The 20,818-nt window shown below is 40.4% G+C and overlaps 2 protein-coding genes across 2 annotated transcripts in view; both read right to left on the bottom strand.

Annotated features, from left to right (window-relative positions):
• DOK7 (docking protein 7) overlaps positions 1-621 on the bottom strand; it is a 17,593-nt gene extending 16,972 nt beyond the window's left edge. The window contains exons 1-2 of the mRNA XM_017820755.1: positions 514-621; positions 334-379 (exon numbers count right to left, since the gene is read on the bottom strand). Coding sequence (XP_017676244.1) covers positions 334-379; positions 514-567 — 100 coding nt within the window. The 5' untranslated portion in view covers positions 568-621. The remainder of the gene's footprint in view (positions 1-333; positions 380-513) is intronic.
• A 2,260-nt stretch (positions 622-2,881) lies between these two features.
• HGFAC (HGF activator) overlaps positions 2,882-20,818 on the bottom strand; it is a 49,633-nt gene continuing 31,696 nt past the window's right edge. The window contains exons 10-14 of the mRNA XM_017820756.1: positions 19,456-19,696; positions 16,870-17,009; positions 14,667-14,807; positions 13,513-13,661; positions 2,882-4,544 (exon numbers count right to left, since the gene is read on the bottom strand). Of these exons, the coding sequence (XP_017676245.1) occupies positions 4,374-4,544; positions 13,513-13,661; positions 14,667-14,807; positions 16,870-17,009; positions 19,456-19,696 (842 nt within the window). The 3' untranslated portion in view covers positions 2,882-4,373. The remainder of the gene's footprint in view (positions 4,545-13,512; positions 13,662-14,666; positions 14,808-16,869; positions 17,010-19,455; positions 19,697-20,818) is intronic.

The following is a 20,818-nucleotide window of genomic DNA, read 5'->3' as shown; positions in this document are numbered from 1 at the left end:
CATACACCCAGCAATCACCCTGAAGAAATAATAATAATTCAAAAAAAAAGAAAAAAAAAAAAAAAAAGAAAAAAATTTCCATTTTAAACGGGCACCAAACTCAATAGTTCTGCTTTGGAAAGTCACTTTTCCCGTTGGTTTTAGCCTGGCATTAAGCTGCACAGGAGCTCGCCCCGAGGCCGGACAAAACTTTTGGAGAGCCCTGCCAAGGGTGCGCACCCCGAGGGGAGCCCTGCGAGCCCCAAGGGACCCGAGCCCTGTCCCCCACCGCCGGGACGAGGAGGAGGAGGGACACTCCGGCCCTGCCTCCCCCCAGCCCGGGCCCCCTCTTACCTGCCACCGGGGAGGGCTTGCGCAGCACCAGCCACCTGCTCTTCCACTGCAACGAGAGGCAAAGGGACAGGGTTAGCCAGGGCCGGGCAGGGGAGAGCGGGCTCTCTCCCCTCGGGGAAAAGGGGCGTCGGTCGGGGACCCCCGGCCCCGCAGGGCCGAAGGGGCGCTCGGAACGGGGACCTTTTTTCCGTCCCTCAACTTGACGTGACCCTCCACCACCACGGAATCCGTCATCTTCAGTCATGATTCCGGACAGCTGCGCCGGCTCGCTGCGCCCGCCCCACGCTCCGGCCGCCCGAAGGGTCACTTCCAAAATAGCCTTAGGAGGGCCCCGCGCGGGCGGCGCGGCACTGCCCGGCCCCACCGCGCTGGGGGGAAAGGGGGTCCCGGGAACCGTTTCACTGACTTCTTTGTTCACGTGTTTTACTGTGCGCGTGGTTTTGGTTTGCTTGTGGGTTTGTTTTTTTTTTTTTTTTAATCATTATTACTTTTTTTTCTCCAGGGTTTCAGAGCGGGAGGCGCGGGCCGGCGCATCCGGAGCGTCGCAGCCCCGCTCGGGCCGCCTCGGTGGATCCGCTCCGGGCGGGACCCCCGCCCCGATCCGGCTCCGGGCTTTGCGGCCGCCCGGCGGGGCAGCCCCGCTCCGGGCTTTGCCGCTGACCCGACCGGGGCTGCCCCGCGCCCGGGCGGCCGCAAAGCCCGGACCGGATTTTCCTCGCGGAGCGGGGCCGGCAGAAGCACCCCCTTACCGCACCTTCCTTATAACGCCCAATTCTCACTTTTCAAAAGTGTAATTACAGCTCTCCTTGGCTCCCAGAAGACATGCAGCCAAGTAGCCCAGATAAAAATAACCTTCTCTTTTTTTTTTTTCTTCTTTGCAATGCAACTGTCACGAGATAACAACATGCTTATGCCAAGCCCACAGCAGCTACAATTAATGGAATAAGATGTGTTAATGATGTCCTCAGATTTACTTCCACGAGCAATGGACTAATTAGAGTCCATTATTCCAAAAATACTCCTGCTGCATCTTATTTGATGGTAATTAGTTCTTCAGTTTTTTTGAACAGTACCACAGCACATTTTTCTTTCAATAGCATAACAGAAGGGGTTTTTAGATGTTTGCATTTATTTTTTTCCTTTTAATCGATCACTTTGCATGGAATAACACACAATTTAATAAAACCATCTTTAAGTGTGTTTTGTAATGAATTAGGAAAGTGTTTGTTCCACTGGCTTTGCATTCCAATTCAATTTCAATATGAAGTTAGGGAAAATATCAGATAAAATTTCACTAGTACATCTAAGTTGGACTTTCATTTTAACCAAAGTGATAATCACTTCAAGGAGGTGAAAACTATGGAAGATGAGTTTCCATGGGGTAATGCTCAACAGAAAGACAGAAGGCAGAAGGTGCTGGAGTGCCCCGCAGGAATGTGACTGGTGTCAGGGGTGTGAGAGGTCAGGCAAGGACATCTCACTTATCCTGGTCATTTCCTTTTCACTCCTGCTGTGGGTCTGTGCATTTAATACAGTGCTAGTCACCATACAGCCGATGCTAAACTAAATGTTTTTAATTTAGTTCCACAAAGTCAATGCAGTAACAGTGGACAAACAGGCTGCTTTGAAAGTCAAAAATTGATTTTAATGCATTCAAAGTATTACAGTATCATTTGGAGATTTGCTATTTAGACCTTTGAGGGCAGAAAACAGACCATTCAACATACTTTTTTAAAAAGGTGTTATTGTTTGTATTGGTGTTGCTGTGTAGCGATACAAGCAGCATGGATTTTGAAAACAGGACAGCTGAAAAGCTCTACACAAATTGTCAGAAACACAAGTCTAACACCTTTCCAATCAAACAGCCACTTTCTTTAATGCAACAGAAGAACAGAGAGAGAACACATATAACACAAAACCAGAAGATCATAGGTATGCACAGTGTGATGGATATTAATTTCAAAGTGAAACTGAAGTCACAGAACAGACACAGACATTCTGAATGGCTTCAGCTTTGAATGGAAACCTGTTCCTGATGAATCCCTCCCAAAGAAGAGTAAATAATTCCTTCATGCTGATTTAGTACTTGTCTTTCAGCAGCAGGTACAGTTAGTCTTGTTACATGGTCACATTCATTTCAGGGAGTTAAGCGAGCCAGACTCATACTGCAAATGGCCAGGAAGGCAAAGCCAGACAACAAGAGTCTTTAGCTTGTTTTGGAATCAAGACCCCAGAGGTGAATCTCAGTTTTTCAAGCTAGTATTTAGTGCTTCAGAAAAACAAACTAAAGACTTTGATCTTAGGATTCACAGTATTCATAGCTGAAAAACATAGACAAGCACTTACATCTGTCTGCTGGAAATTTGTGTGGCACTTGCATAAAACTGGGAGCACCACCAGCTGAAAATGGTCCTTGTGCCCAACTCGCAGATGCCTTCCAGCACAAAGTGTTATTTCATGTTTCTATCAGCTCTCAACCTATAGAACAACCTACAGAGGGATTCAAAGATTTTCCTGTAACTTTATACATAACAGACTAAGTCCCAGAAACAGAGAGTAAATGTTTTTATTAAACAGTTTACATCATTCTTCTAGATTAGCATTGTTACATATTGTACTTACACAAATTCAGAGTTTGGTTATTTTTCCTTACAAAGTTTCTTTTAACTGCTGATATCATTCACCACTACTAAGAAACTCATGAGGACAGTGCCAGCACTATAAAACAAAACACGTGTCTGAGTATCTAGGCACCGCTTTAAAATTCTGTATCTTAGAGCACAACTTTGCTTGAAACACTTAAGAGAGTTCATAAGTGTTCACTACCAGAGGAGAAATACATTTCACATCAACACTTCAAATGTACAGAGCTGACATGGCTAAAGGTTCCATGTATTAAAAAAAAAAAAAAGGCAGCTGGAATTTTAGTTGTTGTTGTTGTTGTTGTCGAATAATTTTCTTTTTTTGCTAACACAGCTGAGTCCATGGCCTCTAAAAAGGTATATATTTTAATAATTTCTTTGATTGTTCCCATAACAATTCCACAGACCATGACAGCAAGGTCTGTGATTTATGATACCACCAAATCCCCAAGGAAAACTTCAAGCTGCTCCCCCAGCCATCCAGTTGAAAAATCTATTAAGAAAAACCTCCTTTCTGAATTATCTAAACAGCTGAACAACTTGTTAGTACAAAATCTAAGACATCGTCACTGTCAAATTTAAGAAAAACTTAGGGATTTATCATCAAGGTAAAGTATTTCCATTGCTATCTTCAGGGCAAGGAGCAGATCACAGTCTGAAAAAGGTCCTGGCTGTATCAGCCTAAGTCAGGTGCTCCAACTTCCAACACTTTTCAGCAAGAAACGTTGAGCTCCCAGGAGGGGAGCTGAAAAATTGCACACCAGATTCAGCAGAGCTCTGAGGCACATTCTCGATTTTACGTCAGTGGAACATAGTAATATGTTAATACAAAAATATGCTTACATGTTTGGTTGAAACAAAAAGTAAACCCTCTGAGTGTTTTCCCCAGAACTGGTTTGTTGCAGTTAGCTGAGGAGCAGCTTTACCTACGATATTCTATTGGTGTCTCTTGACCTGAACTTCAAGAGATGACTTCTGAGGGAGAGGGAATTTCATTTTTGGTGCTCCTCCTGTCTATTTCTCTATCTCATCTGAGAATACAAGTACAATGTTGTTATGGGTTGGTTTGGGGGATGACCAGAAACCGCATAAACACATCAAATCACTTTTTATGTAATCCACCAGGCAGACAGAGAGTTGTAGATTTTTGTGCACTGTCTCAGCATGTTTGGGTTTTTTTTAATTAAGACAAATAAAGACAGTCATGTATGTTGAGCAATCCACAGCCCCAGAATTCTAGACATCAGATTGATCAGGCCTACTTTTGGTGATCTGGCTTGGAATTGCTGTGAATTACCATGACAGTTTTCATACCAGCTTATAATAAAATACTTATGCCACTTTAATGAAACCAGAAGACTCCTGAACCCTGCTTCAAATGCTAGCATATTTAACTGTTCAACTAGTTTTTCGGGGGGCTATTTTCTCATTAATCCAGTTTACATAGTTTGTCACTCGTGTATATACTCCGGGTTTGTTGACTCTGCCACAGCCATCTCCCCAGCTGATAATTCCATAGAGGTAAGAGATTTCATTTTCCTCACAGGCCAGAGGTCCACCAGAATCTCCCTGTATTAAAAGTAAACAAAGATTATCTAATTTGATAGAAAGCAGTCAGAAAAAGATCAGTTTGGGAAAGTCCTAAATTACGAATGTTTGCATGTGAGATTTAAACTTTAAAAAAAAAAAGAAATGGAAACGTCAGTGTACTGAAGTTTTGTTATAGAAAGCTTGTTTAGCCATACTCATGTCTAATATAATGGCGGATTTTTTTAAATACACATTGAACAAAAGTATCAGATTTTGTTTAAAAATAGGAAATTCTTTTAGATTCAGACACCTCATGAAAAGCACAGTTGATTGAGATCATTTTCAATGGGGGTAAGCAAGTCTTTAGGGATTGGCACTATGCTGTAATATCAGCACTGTATGGATGGGTTACATGGGTCTATTTGGAGAGTTTCTCAATGCAGTCTACTGTAACCGTCAGAGAACGTGAAACTTTTCAAAGAAAGGTGTTGCATATAGACACACTTTTCCATGTGACTGTGGGATGCTGTAATTTTATGTGGCATATGGGGTTTTGGCATCTGTTGAATTTGATGCTACTGAGCATTTACCTTGTCACTAAAACCATAAACCAAAAATCAGCCCAAACTACACTATAGCAAGGATCAATTTGGAACACTTTTACTTATTTTAAAGCTTGCAAACATTCAGGACATGGGTTTTTATTGTTGTTATTATTATTACTACTCTTAGACAGACTTTCTACAGGAATTAAAATGTTAGAAATGAAAAATGTGTACCATTAAATGGTACTGGTGAAAGAGCCACCACTCTTATTTGAGATGAAGGAGAAATATATTTTTTTCCTATTTCAAAAGAAAATTCCTTGAGCGCAAAATACATAGGAAAATTGTGTTGCCTTTATACTAGGAAATTTCTGTGATAAATGACAGACGTCAAATGAACTCTTGCACCTGAGATCAATTTACTTCTCAGAATTTTGCTTATTTTCCACAATCAGTCTCATTGATTGCAATTTTGGTATCAGTGCACTGATCAAAAAAAATTTTCCAAGAAAATCTTTAAAAATTAATCAAGCAAAACACAATATCTGCTTGGCATTTCTTGGTCTTGAAATATTTTTATACGAAACACATGGTTTACAGGTTAATACCCTAAGTGTACATTGAGAAAGCCTGGAGGTCAGCTACATCTGTTGTGACGTTAAGAGGTCTGCACTATTTCTCCTCAGACCACACTACAAGTCTGACAACAGGGAAAAAGATAATTATTGATTCACTAATAATGATTTCATGTCATGAGCACTGTTCTTCAGCAACATCTGTGACTCTAAATTGCTCTTTCTCAGACTTTGCAATTCTCTCCAGATGACCCATCTTTGTGCAGCTCCTTTCTCCTTCCCTCTTTTTTCTTCTTTCTCCCTCTCATTCCTGATCTCTGTTTTTCCAGGACAGGGAGAGAGAATCAGCTGTGATCCTGCCTCTTGTGTTTGCACTTCCTGGGTAAGGCAAGGAAAGCTGAGCAAGCAGGGTAGTGTCCAGGCTATTGTATGAACACTTGCAGACAGTAACTACCATCAGTATTCAGCCTGAAAATCTTGAGCCACTGCTGGCTGCTGCCATTTCACTCTTGACACCTTTCTTTGGATAGGTTTATGACATATGTATGGGGCTATAGGGCTTCCAGCATACATTATGCATGATATTCTTTGCTGCACTTAATCTCACTGCCAACCATTAGCTGTGTGCTGCCTTTTCACAAATTTATGCTAATACAGCATAACCCTCCTCCTTCAAAATGAACTGAATATAAAATCTGAAGTTTTATGTAAGGAATAATATCTGATCCTTCATTTTAAAAAGTTTCATCTCTCACCACAACAATTCTGCATCCTTGTTCAGAGCAGTAAGAGCATGCAGTTATGTGATCATTCCTTGAAGGACTGAGGTTGCATAACACAGTTTCCTACTGACTGATGTTCTACACCATTCAATCCCATCCACTGTAGAAACCTCAACTCTTTCCTTCTCTAAACTTCAAGACTGCTCCTCACCTCCTACCCAGGTGTCCTTATTTCCCCTCAGGCAAGAGGCAGCAGCTCAGGGAGTTGGCCCCACACGGGTTCCTGCCAGTTCTCCTGCCAGCACATCCCTGCCAGCTGGCCAGCAAACCATTACCACCACGTGCAGGCTCACCCAGGAGCTAAAGCAACACATCCAGTGCATTGCCACTGCCTTTTGTGAAGGTAGGAGTAATATAACACCCTGTAGCTCTTCTTAGTTGACATGGAACAGGTTAAAAAATAAAGGTGGAAGCAAAGAGTGCAGCCACATAAGGTTCTTTTCTTTAGGAGCATTTCTTTTCTTTAGGAATACCGTAATATCAAAAGTATCAATTGTAACACTGCAACATTTCTGGCCATAATATACATTTCTATCTTCTGCCTAGAGATGACTCACAGCATTACCTGACAAGCATCAGATTTGCTATCAAAGTAGCCAGCACAGAACATATTTTCAGTGAGTTCTGTTCCATAAATTTCAGGACTTCTGCACTTCTCCTCAGGAATAAGTGGAACCAGTGATTCTTGCAGGACATCTGAATAACCAGTTATATCTTTAAAAACATCATAGGGAGGAAAAGAAAGTCAGTTTTATAGAATGTCAATAACATGAAAACACAAGGCACAATACAACATATAAACACACAACACCTCTCAGTAATCATGTTGTGGATATCTTTAAAAGAAATAATCTTTATAGTGATCTTTCTGATCCTCCAGTCAGACTCTATGCCATGTCCAGACATTAATCCACTTCGGATTCTCTCATTTCCCAGAGACTCAGTCCCCTGGCACAGCTGTCCTCTCCCCTTTCCAGATGTGGTAATAAATCATCCATTTATCAAAGGCTCCATTACTTCTTTTAGCCTTTAGAGTACACATTTAGACCAGGACAACATTTGCTCATACATCTCTTACCAAAATGAGGCAGCCAACCCCTCAGGCCTTCTCATCTATCTACATATGTCTCTGCATCAAAGCAGCATGATCAAGCCTCATAATCCTGAAATTCCCCATCTAAAACGATAGGATGGATTTTTCCACCTTTCTCAAGCTGGATGTAAGCACTAATTAGCCCAAAGTCTATCTATCCCTCTCCAGTAGTTGTTTCCAAAGTTTCTTGATGATGAAGTTAAAAATCCTCTCCATCACAGACTAGTAAATTGATTGTGTTTGGTTTGCAGTCCTTGATACCTACCTGGAGAAACCAGGGGTAGGATTCACTTGACTAAGGTGCCAGGTGGTTGGCACCTACAAGCAGCTACCTGCTCCCCTCCTAGGCAACATAGATCTAGTTAGCTCATAGCTCATCTCATCCTAAAATCAGTGCAAACATTTGGTCAAGGGAACTATACTCCAAATTCTAAGGACTATAACGGAAGTTCAGGATGACTGTTTCAGATGTAAGTGTTGTAAACATCTAAAGGCAGGTAAAAAGAATCTCACCAGAAGTCCCTTGCAAAATATTTTACCAAAGTCTCAGTTGTATAACATATACTTGAGCATTATGTTTTTATCGTCTTCTTTTTTCTGCAGACACCAGCTCGCATTTTACTCACTCTCATGCTTGTGTCCCCATCCAGAAATCTGACATTTCAACTGGTCAGGGAAAACAGTGTTACTCTCCGGCAAGCAGATGGGCTGAACAAACTGGGATTTGACAGCACAACGGGTGCCATTCTTCTTCAGCTTAATCAAAGCTGCAGAACAGAAAATACAGGAGGAAGAAAGTGACTGTTCCCTTTCTCTAATGGGATTGGCAGCAATGGGTCTCAGATACAAATTTAATTATCCCCTAAGCCTCTCTTAATTAAGATATTTCAATCAAAGACAGACAGACTCATCTCAACAGCACCTGATTTCACAGCAAATTGAAGGCTGAAACATTCAGCTACTCCCCTTTTGGGAATATTTATTTTATGCTGTGCTCACTGAGCACATTTTGCTTCGCTGCCTTTGTAGAGAAAGGGGAAGGTAGAAAATACATGTGTATCCTCCCACCTTATAGTTAAATAACAGTGGCATATCCTCAACTTTCAGCTGAAATAAGTGGGATGTGCAAGTACTCACTGATTCTGAAAGACTGGCCACTGGCCTAATTCCAATTCCATTTAAAAAATTAATTACACCAAGAGGTGTATTTTATGCTCTGTTTTCACTGAGTTCAGCAAAATTCAAGATCTTGAAAATAAAGGAATAAAAACCCAGCATATTTCAAAACCAGGCTTCTGAAAACCCTTGTTAACCCCTCAAGGGGCTGAAAACAGTGTAAATATGAAGCTGTGCAGCATCATGAGATTGATACTGAAAGATTTTAAAACCCTGTAGCAGGCTCCCCTGTAGCAAATCTCTTTGGAGATGGAGCAGCATAGGGAGCTTTGTATTTGGTGGAACAAGGGCAGCATGTTGGTTTGGCCACACCACTCTAAGAGAACAGAGCTGAGGTGATGTTGACACACCTATTAAACCTTCCCATCACACTTTTTGGAAGCTCAAGGTTTTGTGAGCACATCTATGGAAAGCAAGTGATCCCACTGGATAGTCTTATTTCTCTACCAATTACAATTGTTGGCCTTGGTGGAAGAGTATCTCACAGGTTGAGAAGCCCACACAAACCTTGCTCCAATACTCAGCAGCTTGTTCGTCCTCTCCTTCCTGCTCTTCCACACCAACTCTGCCAGTTTCTGAATCTCCCAAACTTCCTAGCAAACACCCATGTGGTAGTTTGTTTCCCTTAGAAAAGTGTTCAGCAGGAAACAACTCTTCTGCTGCATCAGTAGAAATCACTGACTGGACAGAACACAACCCCACATCTTTCCCCCCAGTTTCTGCCTGCTTGTTTGTTTTTGCAATTGGGCTCGTCTTAGGCACTCCACGTTCAGCTCTCCCTCAATTTGGACATTGCAAACTTGTGAGGCATGCCAAATTTCAGAGGCTATGAGGTGGTTTACATATGAAATGGTTTACACCAGGATATTTCAGAGCAGAGTAATGCCTCAAATCTAGTTCATCTGCTACACTGTGACAGAGCTCCCACCAACACAGAATCTGAATGCTTTTTGCATTCAGAAAATATTCGCCATCTGGGTGCAAAAAAGCCAGTCCATGCCTGACCTAAAATATTCCTAATGTCAAGCTATTAAAGTCTCATAGACAAAGTGCTCACACAGCTTGATACTCCAGGGTGATGTGCCACCTTTCACAAGAGCAGATCAGAAAATAAGGAGTGAGTTGCTGTTCCATTGTCATTCTGACTAATATTATAAGGTCAATCAGAAGGGCATTTAACTTCTGACTGATAAGACAGCCAATTTTTAAACCTATCTCAGTGTAAAAAAGATTCTTAGTAAAACAGATTTTCAGAGCAGATGGGGTTATTATATTCATCTAGTCAGATCCTTTATACAATACAGACAATAGAATTTTACCAAGTAATTCCTGCATCAAGCCCACAGTTTCTGGTTCAGTTGAAAAAATGCCTAATCTCACAAAGACTTGAAGTGATGATGAATCTGCCACACATCTAGGTAAATTGCTCCAAAGGCTAATTATCATAATTATTTTAAATTTGCAATTTATTTTTCATCTGAATTTGTCTAGCTTTCAGATGCTGCTATAACTCTGGTAGAACTAAGAACCTCTGGAATCAAAAGCCTCTCCCAGTATCTATGATTTTTTCACTAGGAAGGCAGTTTTTAACACACCAACTAAACTTGAAACTGAGTATACAGAACACAAAACTGTAGGAAGAAAAATACTCACCAATATCATGGTCAGTAGGGTTGAACACGGAATACTCAGGATGCAAGATATATTTCTCTATTTCAAATGTCTGTGTTACATCAGTTGTTTTGTTAAATATTTGCTGACCCAGAACTACTCTAATAGCGGATTTTAGGGGGCTGTAATACAAAAGAGAGAACAAGCAGTTCTGTGATCGACAGGACAAATGCAGCCAATTTTCCAATGGCTATGTATCCCATGAACTGGTATAACCTCAGCCTCCCATCACGTCCATTATTTACCCTCTCCTAACGCCTTGACCTGTTTCCCAGGCTTCCTACCTACTGGGAGCAAGGAAAAAGATATCTAATGTTACAGTGAGAGCTAGGCTTTGTGGGTCCTGATTAGCCTCATGAAAGGCTTCTGCTTCTTGGCAGAAGGGAAAGGCAAGCACAGGCACTGCTGCCCAGCTGCTGTCTGGCTAACAAGCATCTCTGGGAGCTGTAAACACTTCTTGTTCTAGAAACTTAACTGAGTCGACTTCAACCAGACTTTGCCAATGAGTACAAAAATTACGGAGAAAGAAATGAGGGATCAAAATATGAGTCAGTGGTGGATATCTCATTTCTCTGGGAAACCAGTCTCCTGAAAAATTAACAGTCATGGGCCAAGATTTGAAAGGTGCTGGTACATTGGCAACTCGGGAACATCTGGGCAGCCTCCACTTAAAATATATCACTACTTCTGCTCTGAGATTAGATTGATCTGGGTTCATTCTGTTGTCCAGAATCAAAAGCAACCTGGTGAAGGAAAGTTCCAACAGTACATGAATCTAATGGCAAACACCATAACCAGAGGAGAACACAGTTTTTGCAATTCACATCATCTTTTTTGACTCTCAGTTTTTGACTTTAAAAATACTGTAGTCCTCTCATATACAGTGTCCTAGGACAGAAAACTGATAAGGACCAGTAAGTACAGCACTTGGGAAGTAAGGGACATTTGGGAATAATCAGGAAATTATCAGTGTTTGGGGAAAGTAATACATTCTCTATCTTTGAAGCAACAGAATTCACATTTCACTCATTTTAAAATCAATTCAATCTGCATCTGCATAATTCTACAATGAATTTAGTTAGCAAGTGTCTTCAACATTGCAGCCCTCATATGTTTTGTTATCCAGAGCTGTAGAAAATATCTGCTGTCACACATCATCCATGGATGCAGAGTGGTTAATATCATTGCAGTTTCCCTGCAGTCATGGACTTAGAGGATAAGAGATTCTGGCTCATTGCAATGCAGAGAGCCAGCAGAAACCCTTCAACAAGAACTATGCTTAAGGTTAATAAAGGAAAAGGCAATGTTTATTTTATACATGAGGTATGAAGAATACAAGAGGAAAATAAAATGTTCTTTGATCAATATGCAAGGCCATGATTTTCTCAGTGTTGTTGCAGTAGTAAACCAACCTTCTTGCAAATCAAATTTTGGGCCTGTAATACAGAATGGAAGTTTGCATAGATTTTAGAAGCACTAAATGGTTCTACTGTGATTTACAAATGGCTCATTCAGGAAAAGAAATAAAACAGGAGGGGTTGCAGAAAAGGGAAAACAAAGAAATAATTGAGCTGCACAGGTATCTATTGTCGCCTAGTGGAAAACAGTTGGAATTGTGACTACCAGAGGTACTAAACAAACAAAAGAGAGCAAATTACAATGCAATAATTATGGAAAATCTTTATGTACCAAACCAGCAGCTGGAAGTGGGTGGAAATGTCCTGAATAGCTGCCAAAGTTAGTAGCTATTTCACAACATTTGAAAAACAAATGCATTGTGGCTTAAGGTCCAAATGCTTCAGTACAGCATTCACAGTGGTATTATTAGCTCTACAAGCTATCAGTGTATGTATTCTGGCACAAGGTTTCTGTTTCTCTTGGCTTCTTTGCTATACAAAGGAACAATAGGTATGAAATGATGTAATATTTTTCCCTTCAATGTGATGAAACTGAAATCAGGGAAAGTATTCAACATTTGTAGACAATTAAGTATTTACAATAAAGTAAGAACATCCTATAGTGAATATTTTCTCCAGTGTCCCACAGGAGAAAAAAACCCATCTCTTAAGAAAATCAGCCTCGAAAGTTTAGTTCTTCCCTGTGGCTTTTTGTAAAGCCCAGTCCATTATATTTGTGTCAACCAACAGTAATTTATTGTCTCCAATAAACCATTGCTTGGCTGTTTCAGTCTTTTTGAACAAAACACAGCAGTGAGCATAGTCACCTCTGTTATATCTCAAAATAGCCATAAATATTTGAACAGGTAAGTAAGAAGAAGCAAAATACTTCTATCCCCCTGCAGATTCTTACACGTGCAAACTCCCATTCTATGTCCTACTTCACCCTACCTTTTTCCTTTAGTCAGTTCATTTAGCTTCTTTGAGACTCCTTAAAGAACTAGATTATGAGATTATAGAACTCCAAGCTATTTTTTAGCTCATTAACAGCATTCAAATTGCCAGAAATTCCTTTTGATACACTGGTCCTTTATAATCTCATCTTCTTTCTTACTTGTTTCAGTTCAGGTTTGTTATGAGGACCCACTGTTGCGTTAAGGGGTCGGTTTACCTGTTAGCAAAGCAGTGTGCTGCTGACACAACCCAACAAGTCTGAACCAGGCTTCCACCGCAGAAACTCCCTCCAATATATATAGCTGCTGTCCAGGGATGAGATCCAGGCAGAGATGAAGATCCCCCAACAATCCTAGGTCTCACAAAACTTCTTTTTTTATGTCTTCTCCCACATGGTCTTCTGGTAACTGTGTAAGTACCTACGTTGTCTGGAACTGGTGGCCTCCTTTCCCTGCTTGCTGAGATAAAAAGGGATATGACATCAGACTATAAATCCGTGTGACTTCTGAGGACTATAACTTTTATAGGTGTGATTCATTAAATTATGGAATCACAAAATGGTTTAAGTTGAAAGGGACCTTCAAGATCATCTTGTTCCAAACTCCCTGCCATGGGNGCTCTTCTTAGTTGACATGGAACAGGTTAAAAAATAAAGGTGGAAGCAAAGAGTGCAGCCACATAAGGTTCTTTTCTTTAGGAGCATTTCTTTTCTTTAGGAATACCGTAATATCAAAAGTATCAATTGTAACACTGCAACATTTCTGGCCATAATATACATTTCTATCTTCTGCCTAGAGATGACTCACAGCATTACCTGACAAGCATCAGATTTGCTATCAAAGTAGCCAGCACAGAACATATTTTCAGTGAGTTCTGTTCCATAAATTTCAGGACTTCTGCACTTCTCCTCAGGAATAAGTGGAACCAGTGATTCTTGCAGGACATCTGAATAACCAGTTATATCTTTAAAAACATCATAGGGAGGAAAAGAAAGTCAGTTTTATAGAATGTCAATAACATGAAAACACAAGGCACAATACAACATATAAACACACAACACCTCTCAGTAATCATGTTGTGGATATCTTTAAAAGAAATAATCTTTATAGTGATCTTTCTGATCCTCCAGTCAGACTCTATGCCATGTCCAGACATTAATCCACTTCGGATTCTCTCATTTCCCAGAGACTCAGTCCCCTGGCACAGCTGTCCTCTCCCCTTTCCAGATGTGGTAATAAATCATCCATTTATCAAAGGCTCCATTACTTCTTTTAGCCTTTAGAGTACACATTTAGACCAGGACAACATTTGCTCATACATCTCTTACCAAAATGAGGCAGCCAACCCCTCAGGCCTTCTCATCTATCTACATATGTCTCTGCATCAAAGCAGCATGATCAAGCCTCATAATCCTGAAATTCCCCATCTAAAACGATAGGATGGATTTTTCCACCTTTCTCAAGCTGGATGTAAGCACTAATTAGCCCAAAGTCTATCTATCCCTCTCCAGTAGTTGTTTCCAAAGTTTCTTGATGATGAAGTTAAAAATCCTCTCCATCACAGACTAGTAAATTGATTGTGTTTGGTTTGCAGTCCTTGATACCTACCTGGAGAAACCAGGGGTAGGATTCACTTGACTAAGGTGCCAGGTGGTTGGCACCTACAAGCAGCTACCTGCTCCCCTCCTAGGCAACATAGATCTAGTTAGCTCATAGCTCATCTCATCCTAAAATCAGTGCAAACATTTGGTCAAGGGAACTATACTCCAAATTCTAAGGACTATAACGGAAGTTCAGGATGACTGTTTCAGATGTAAGTGTTGTAAACATCTAAAGGCAGGTAAAAAGAATCTCACCAGAAGTCCCTTGCAAAATATTTTACCAAAGTCTCAGTTGTATAACATATACTTGAGCATTATGTTTTTATCGTCTTCTTTTTTCTGCAGACACCAGCTCGCATTTTACTCACTCTCATGCTTGTGTCCCCATCCAGAAATCTGACATTTCAACTGGTCAGGGAAAACAGTGTTACTCTCCGGCAAGCAGATGGGCTGAACAAACTGGGATTTGACAGCACAACGGGTGCCATTCTTCTTCAGCTTAATCAAAGCTGCAGAACAGAAAATACAGGAGGAAGAAAGTGACTGTTCCCTTTCTCTAATGGGATTGGCAGCAATGGGTCTCAGATACAAATTTAATTATCCCCTAAGCCTCTCTTAATTAAGATATTTCAATCAAAGACAGACAGACTCATCTCAACAGCACCTGATTTCACAGCAAATTGAAGGCTGAAACATTCAGCTACTCCCCTTTTGGGAATATTTATTTTATGCTGTGCTCACTGAGCACATTTTGCTTCGCTGCCTTTGTAGAGAAAGGGGAAGGTAGAAAATACATGTGTATCCTCCCACCTTATAGTTAAATAACAGTGGCATATCCTCAACTTTCAGCTGAAATAAGTGGGATGTGCAAGTACTCACTGATTCTGAAAGACTGGCCACTGGCCTAATTCCAATTCCATTTAAAAAATTAATTACACCAAGAGGTGTATTTTATGCTCTGTTTTCACTGAGTTCAGCAAAATTCAAGATCTTGAAAATAAAGGAATAAAAACCCAGCATATTTCAAAACCAGGCTTCTGAAAACCCTTGTTAACCCCTCAAGGGGCTGAAAACAGTGTAAATATGAAGCTGTGCAGCATCATGAGATTGATACTGAAAGATTTTAAAACCCTGTAGCAGGCTCCCCTGTAGCAAATCTCTTTGGAGATGGAGCAGCATAGGGAGCTTTGTATTTGGTGGAACAAGGGCAGCATGTTGGTTTGGCCACACCACTCTAAGAGAACAGAGCTGAGGTGATGTTGACACACCTATTAAACCTTCCCATCACACTTTTTGGAAGCTCAAGGTTTTGTGAGCACATCTATGGAAAGCAAGTGATCCCACTGGATAGTCTTATTTCTCTACCAATTACAATTGTTGGCCTTGGTGGAAGAGTATCTCACAGGTTGAGAAGCCCACACAAACCTTGCTCCAATACTCAGCAGCTTGTTCGTCCTCTCCTTCCTGCTCTTCCACACCAACTCTGCCAGTTTCTGAATCTCCCAAACTTCCTAGCAAACACCCATGTGGTAGTTTGTTTCCCTTAGAAAAGTGTTCAGCAGGAAACAACTCTTCTGCTGCATCAGTAGAAATCACTGACTGGACAGAACACAACCCCACATCTTTCCCCCCAGTTTCTACCTGCTTGTTTGTTTTTGCAGTTGGGCTCGTCTTAGGCACTCCACGTTCAGCTCTCCCTCAATTTGGACATTGCAAACTTGTGAGGCATGCCAAATTTCAGAGGCTATGAGGTGGTTTACATATGAAATGGTTTACACCAGGATATTTCAGAGCAGAGTAATGCCTCAAATCTAGTTCATCTGCTACACTGTGACAGAGCTCCCACCAACACAGAATCTGAATGCTTTTTGCATTCAGAAAATATTCGCCATCTGGGTGCAAAAAAGCCAGTCCATGCCTGACCTAAAATATTCCTAATGTCAAGCTATTAAAGTCTCATAGACAAAGTGCTCACACAGCTTGATACTCCAGGGTGATGTGCCACCTTTCACAAGAGCAGATCAGAAAATAAGGAGTGAGTTGCTGTTCCATTGTCATTCTGACTAATATTATAAGGTCAATCAGAAGGGCATTTAACTTCTGACTGATAAGACAGCCAATTTTTAAACCTATCTCAGTGTAAAAAAGATTCTTAGTAAAACAGATTTTCAGAGCAGATGGGGTTATTATATTCATCTAGTCAGATCCTTTATACAATACAGACAATAGAATTTTACCAAGTAATTCCTGCATCAAGCCCACAGTTTCTGGTTCAGTTGAAAAAATGCCTAATCTCACAAAGACTTGAAGTGATGATGAATCTGCCACACATCTAGGTAAATTGCTCCAAAGGCTAATTATCATAATTATTTTAAATTTGCAATTTATTTTTCATCTGAATTTGTCTAGCTTTCAGATGCTGCTATAACTCTGGTAGAACTAAGAACCTCTGGAATCAAAAGCCTCTCCCAGTATCTATGATTTTTTCACTAGGAAGGCAGTTTTTAACACACCAACTAAACTTGAAACTGAGTATACAGAACATAAAACTGTAGGAACAAAAATACTTACCAATATCATGGTCAGTAGGGTTGAACACGGAATACTCAGGATGCAAGATATATTTCTCTATTTCAAATGTCTGTGTTACATCAGTTGTTTTGTTAAATATTTGCTGACCCAGAACTACTCTAATAGCGGATTTTAGGGGGCTGTAATACAAAAGAGAGAACAAGCAGTTCTGTGATCGACAGGACAAATGCAGCCAATTTTCCAATGGCTATGTATCCCATGAACTGGTATAACCTCAGCCTCCCATCACGTCCATTATTTACCCTCTCCTAACGCCTTGACCTGTTTCCCAGGCTTCCTACCTACTGGGAGCAAGGAAAAAGATATCTAATGTTACAGTGAGAGCTAGGCTTTGTGGGTCCTGATTAGCCTCATGAAAGGCTTCTGCTTCTTGGCAGAAGGGAAAGGCAAGCACAGGCACTGCTGCCCAGCTGCTGTCTGGCTAACAAGCATCTCTGGGAGCTGTAAACACTTCTTGTTCTAGAAACTTAACTGAGTCGACTTCAACCAGACTTTGCCAATGAGTACAAAAATTACGGAGAAAGAAATGAGGGATCAAAATATGAGTCAGTGGTGGATATCTCATTTCTCTGGGAAACCAGTCTCCTGAAAAATTAACAGTCATGGGCCAAGATTTGAAAGGTGCTGGTACATTGGCAACTCGGGAACATCTGGGCAGCCTCCACTTAAAATATATCACTACTTCTGCTCTGAGATTAGATTGATCTGGGTTCATTCTGTTGTCCAGAATCAAAAGCAACCTGGTGAAGGAAAGTTCCAACAGTACATGAATCTAATGGCAAACACCATAACCAGAGGAGAACACAGTTTTTGCAATTCACATCATCTTTTTTGACTCTCAGTTTTTGACTTTAAAAATACTGTAGTCCTCTCATATACAGTGTCCTAGGACAGAAAACTGATAAGGACCAGTAAGTACAGCACTTGGGAAGTAAGGGACATTTGGGAATAATCAGGAAATTATCAGTGTTTGGGGAAAGTAATACATTCTCTATCTTTGAAGCAACAGAATTCACATTTCACTCATTTTAAAATCAATTCAATCTGCATCTGCATAATTCTACAATGAATTTAGTTAGCAAGTGTCTTCAACATTGCAGCCCTCATATGTTTTGTTATCCAGAGCTGTAGAAAATATCTGCTGTCACACATCATCCATGGATGCAGAGTGGTTAATATCATTGCAGTTTCCCTGCAGTCATGGACTTAGAGGATAAGAGATTCTGGCTCATTGCAATGCAGAGAGCCAGCAGAAACCCTTCAACAAGAACTATGCTTAAGGTTAATAAAGGAAAAGGCAATGTTTATTTTATACATGAGGTATGAAGAATACAAGAGGAAAATAAAATGTTCTTTGATCAATATGCAAGGCCATGATTTTCTCAGTGTTGTTGCAGTAGTAAACCAACCTTCTTGCAAATCAAATTTTGGGCCTGTAATACAGAATGGAAGTTTGCATAGATTTTAGAAGCACTAAATGGTTCTACTGTGATTTACAAATGGCTCATTCAGGAAAAGAAATAAAACAGGAGGGGTTGCAGAAAAGGGAAAACAAAGAAATAATTGAGCTGCACAGGTATCTATTGTCGCCTAGTGGAAAACAGTTGGAATTGTGACTACCAGAGGTACTAAACAAACAAAAGAGAGCAAATTACAATGCAATAATTATGGAAAATCTTTATGTACCAAACCAGCAGCTGGAAGTGGGTGGAAATGTCCTGAATAGCTGCCAAAGTTAGTAGCTATTTCACAACATTTGAAAAACAAATGCATTGTGGCTTAAGGTCCAAATGCTTCAGTACAGCATTCACAGTGGTATTATTAGCTCTACAAGCTATCAGTGTATGTATTCTGGCACAAGGTTTCTGTTTCTCTTGGCTTCTTTGCTATACAAAGGAACAATAGGTATGAAATGATGTAATATTTTTCCCTTCAATGTGATGAAACTGAAATCAGGGAAAGTATTCAACATTTGTAGACAATTAAGTATTTACAATAAAGTAAGAACATCCTATAGTGAATATTTTCTCCAGTGTCCCACAGGAGAAAAAAACCCATCTCTTAAGAAAATCAGCCTCGAAAGTTTAGTTCTTCCCTGTGGCTTTTTGTAAAGCCCAGTCCATTATATTTGTGTCAACCAACAGTAATTTATTGTCTCCAATAAACCATTGCTTGGCTGTTTCAGTCTTTTTGAACAAAACACAGCAGTGAGCATAGTCACCTCTGTTATATCTCAAAATAGCCATAAATATTTGAACAGGTAAGTAAGAAGAAGCAAAATACTTCTATCCCCCTGCAGATTCTTACACGTGCAAACTCCCATTCTATGTCCTACTTCACCCTACCTTTTTCCTTTAGTCAGTTCATTTAGCTTCTTTGAGACTCCTTAAAGAACTAGATTATGAGATTATAGAACTCCAAGCTATTTTTTAGCTCATTAACAGCATTCAAATTGCCAGAAATTCCTTTTGATACACTGGTCCTTTATAATCTCATCTTCTTTCTTACTTGTTTCAGTTCAGGTTTGTTATGAGGACCCACTGTTGCGTTAAGGGGTCGGTTTACCTGTTAGCAAAGCAGTGTGCTGCTGACACAACCCAACAAGTCTGAACCAGGCTTCCACCGCAGAAACTCCCTCCAATATATATAGCTGCTGTCCAGGGATGAGATCCAGGCAGAGATGAAGATCCCCCAACAATCCTAGGTCTCACAAAACTTCTTTTTTTATGTCTTCTCCCACATGGTCTTCTGGTAACTGTGTAAGTACCTACGTTGTCTGGAACTGGTGGCCTCCTTTCCCTGCTTGCTGAGATAAAAAGGGATATGACATCAGACTATAAATCCGTGTGACTTCTGAGGACTATAACTTTTAAAAGAAAGATTCATTAAATTATGGAATCACAAAATGGTTTAAGTTGAAAGGGACCTTCAAGATCATCTTGTTCCAAACTCCCTGCCATGGGCAACAACACATTCCACTAGACCAGGTTGCTAAAAGCCCTGTCCAACCTGGCCATGGACACTTCCGGGGATGGGGCATCCACAGTTTCTTTGGATAACCTGTTCTAGTGTCTCACTAACCTCCCAGTAAAGAATTTCTTCCTAATATTCAATCTAAATCTACCCTCTGTCAGTTTAAAGCCATTACTCCTTGTCCTGTCACTACAGGTCCTTGTAAAAAGTCCCTCTCCAGCTCTCTTGTAGCCCCCTTTAGGTAGTGAAAGGTTCTGTAAGGTCTTCCTGGAGCCTTCTCTTCTCCAGGCTAAACATTATCCTTAAACATTCCCATAAAACTGAATTTTATTCAGTTCCTCAGGAGACTTGCAAGACAGAAGGCTGTGCCTATTCCCAACACTGGCTACATGTGTACTAGTGTAATTTAAATTCATTTATGAACATTCCCAGACACTGTTTCATTTGCCAGTACAAATACAACCTTCCCATTATACATGATACATCACATCTTCATTTTTTGATTCTGGACTGAGCTTTGACATTGAGATAGCAAGGACCAAGGCATTTGTGTTAATATCATCTACCAAATGCTTTAGAACCATAAAAGAGAAATAAAAGGAACACATTATAAACCAACTTTTCAAATTAAAACTCTGTTCTAAAGGTTGGCTTCAACATTATTAACAGGTAAATATTATTTGAGGGGAAGAGCAGAATCTTTAGTTTTTGGAATTAAATACTATGTCTCATACATCTTCAGAATACAGACTTTTCATTGCTCACAGAGGCCCATTCCCTTCTCTGGGCCCATAATTCCCAGAGCAATGACAATTTGTACCAAAGCATCAATCATTTCTGACACTTTGCATGTTCTAGCAGAAAAGTCGAGGATGTTGGGATTATTGTGACTGAAAACAGTACTATGACACCACTGCTGATTCAGGACAAAAATCACAGATTGTATCACAACTCC

This window comes from Lepidothrix coronata, unplaced genomic scaffold, assembly GCF_001604755.1.
Source record: "Lepidothrix coronata isolate B3197 unplaced genomic scaffold, Lepidothrix_coronata-1.0 Scaffold85, whole genome shotgun sequence".
NCBI lineage: Eukaryota > Metazoa > Chordata > Aves > Passeriformes > Pipridae > Lepidothrix > Lepidothrix coronata.
The sequence above is the reverse complement of the archived record's forward strand: the minus strand, read 5'-3'. Positions and strand labels throughout refer to the sequence as shown.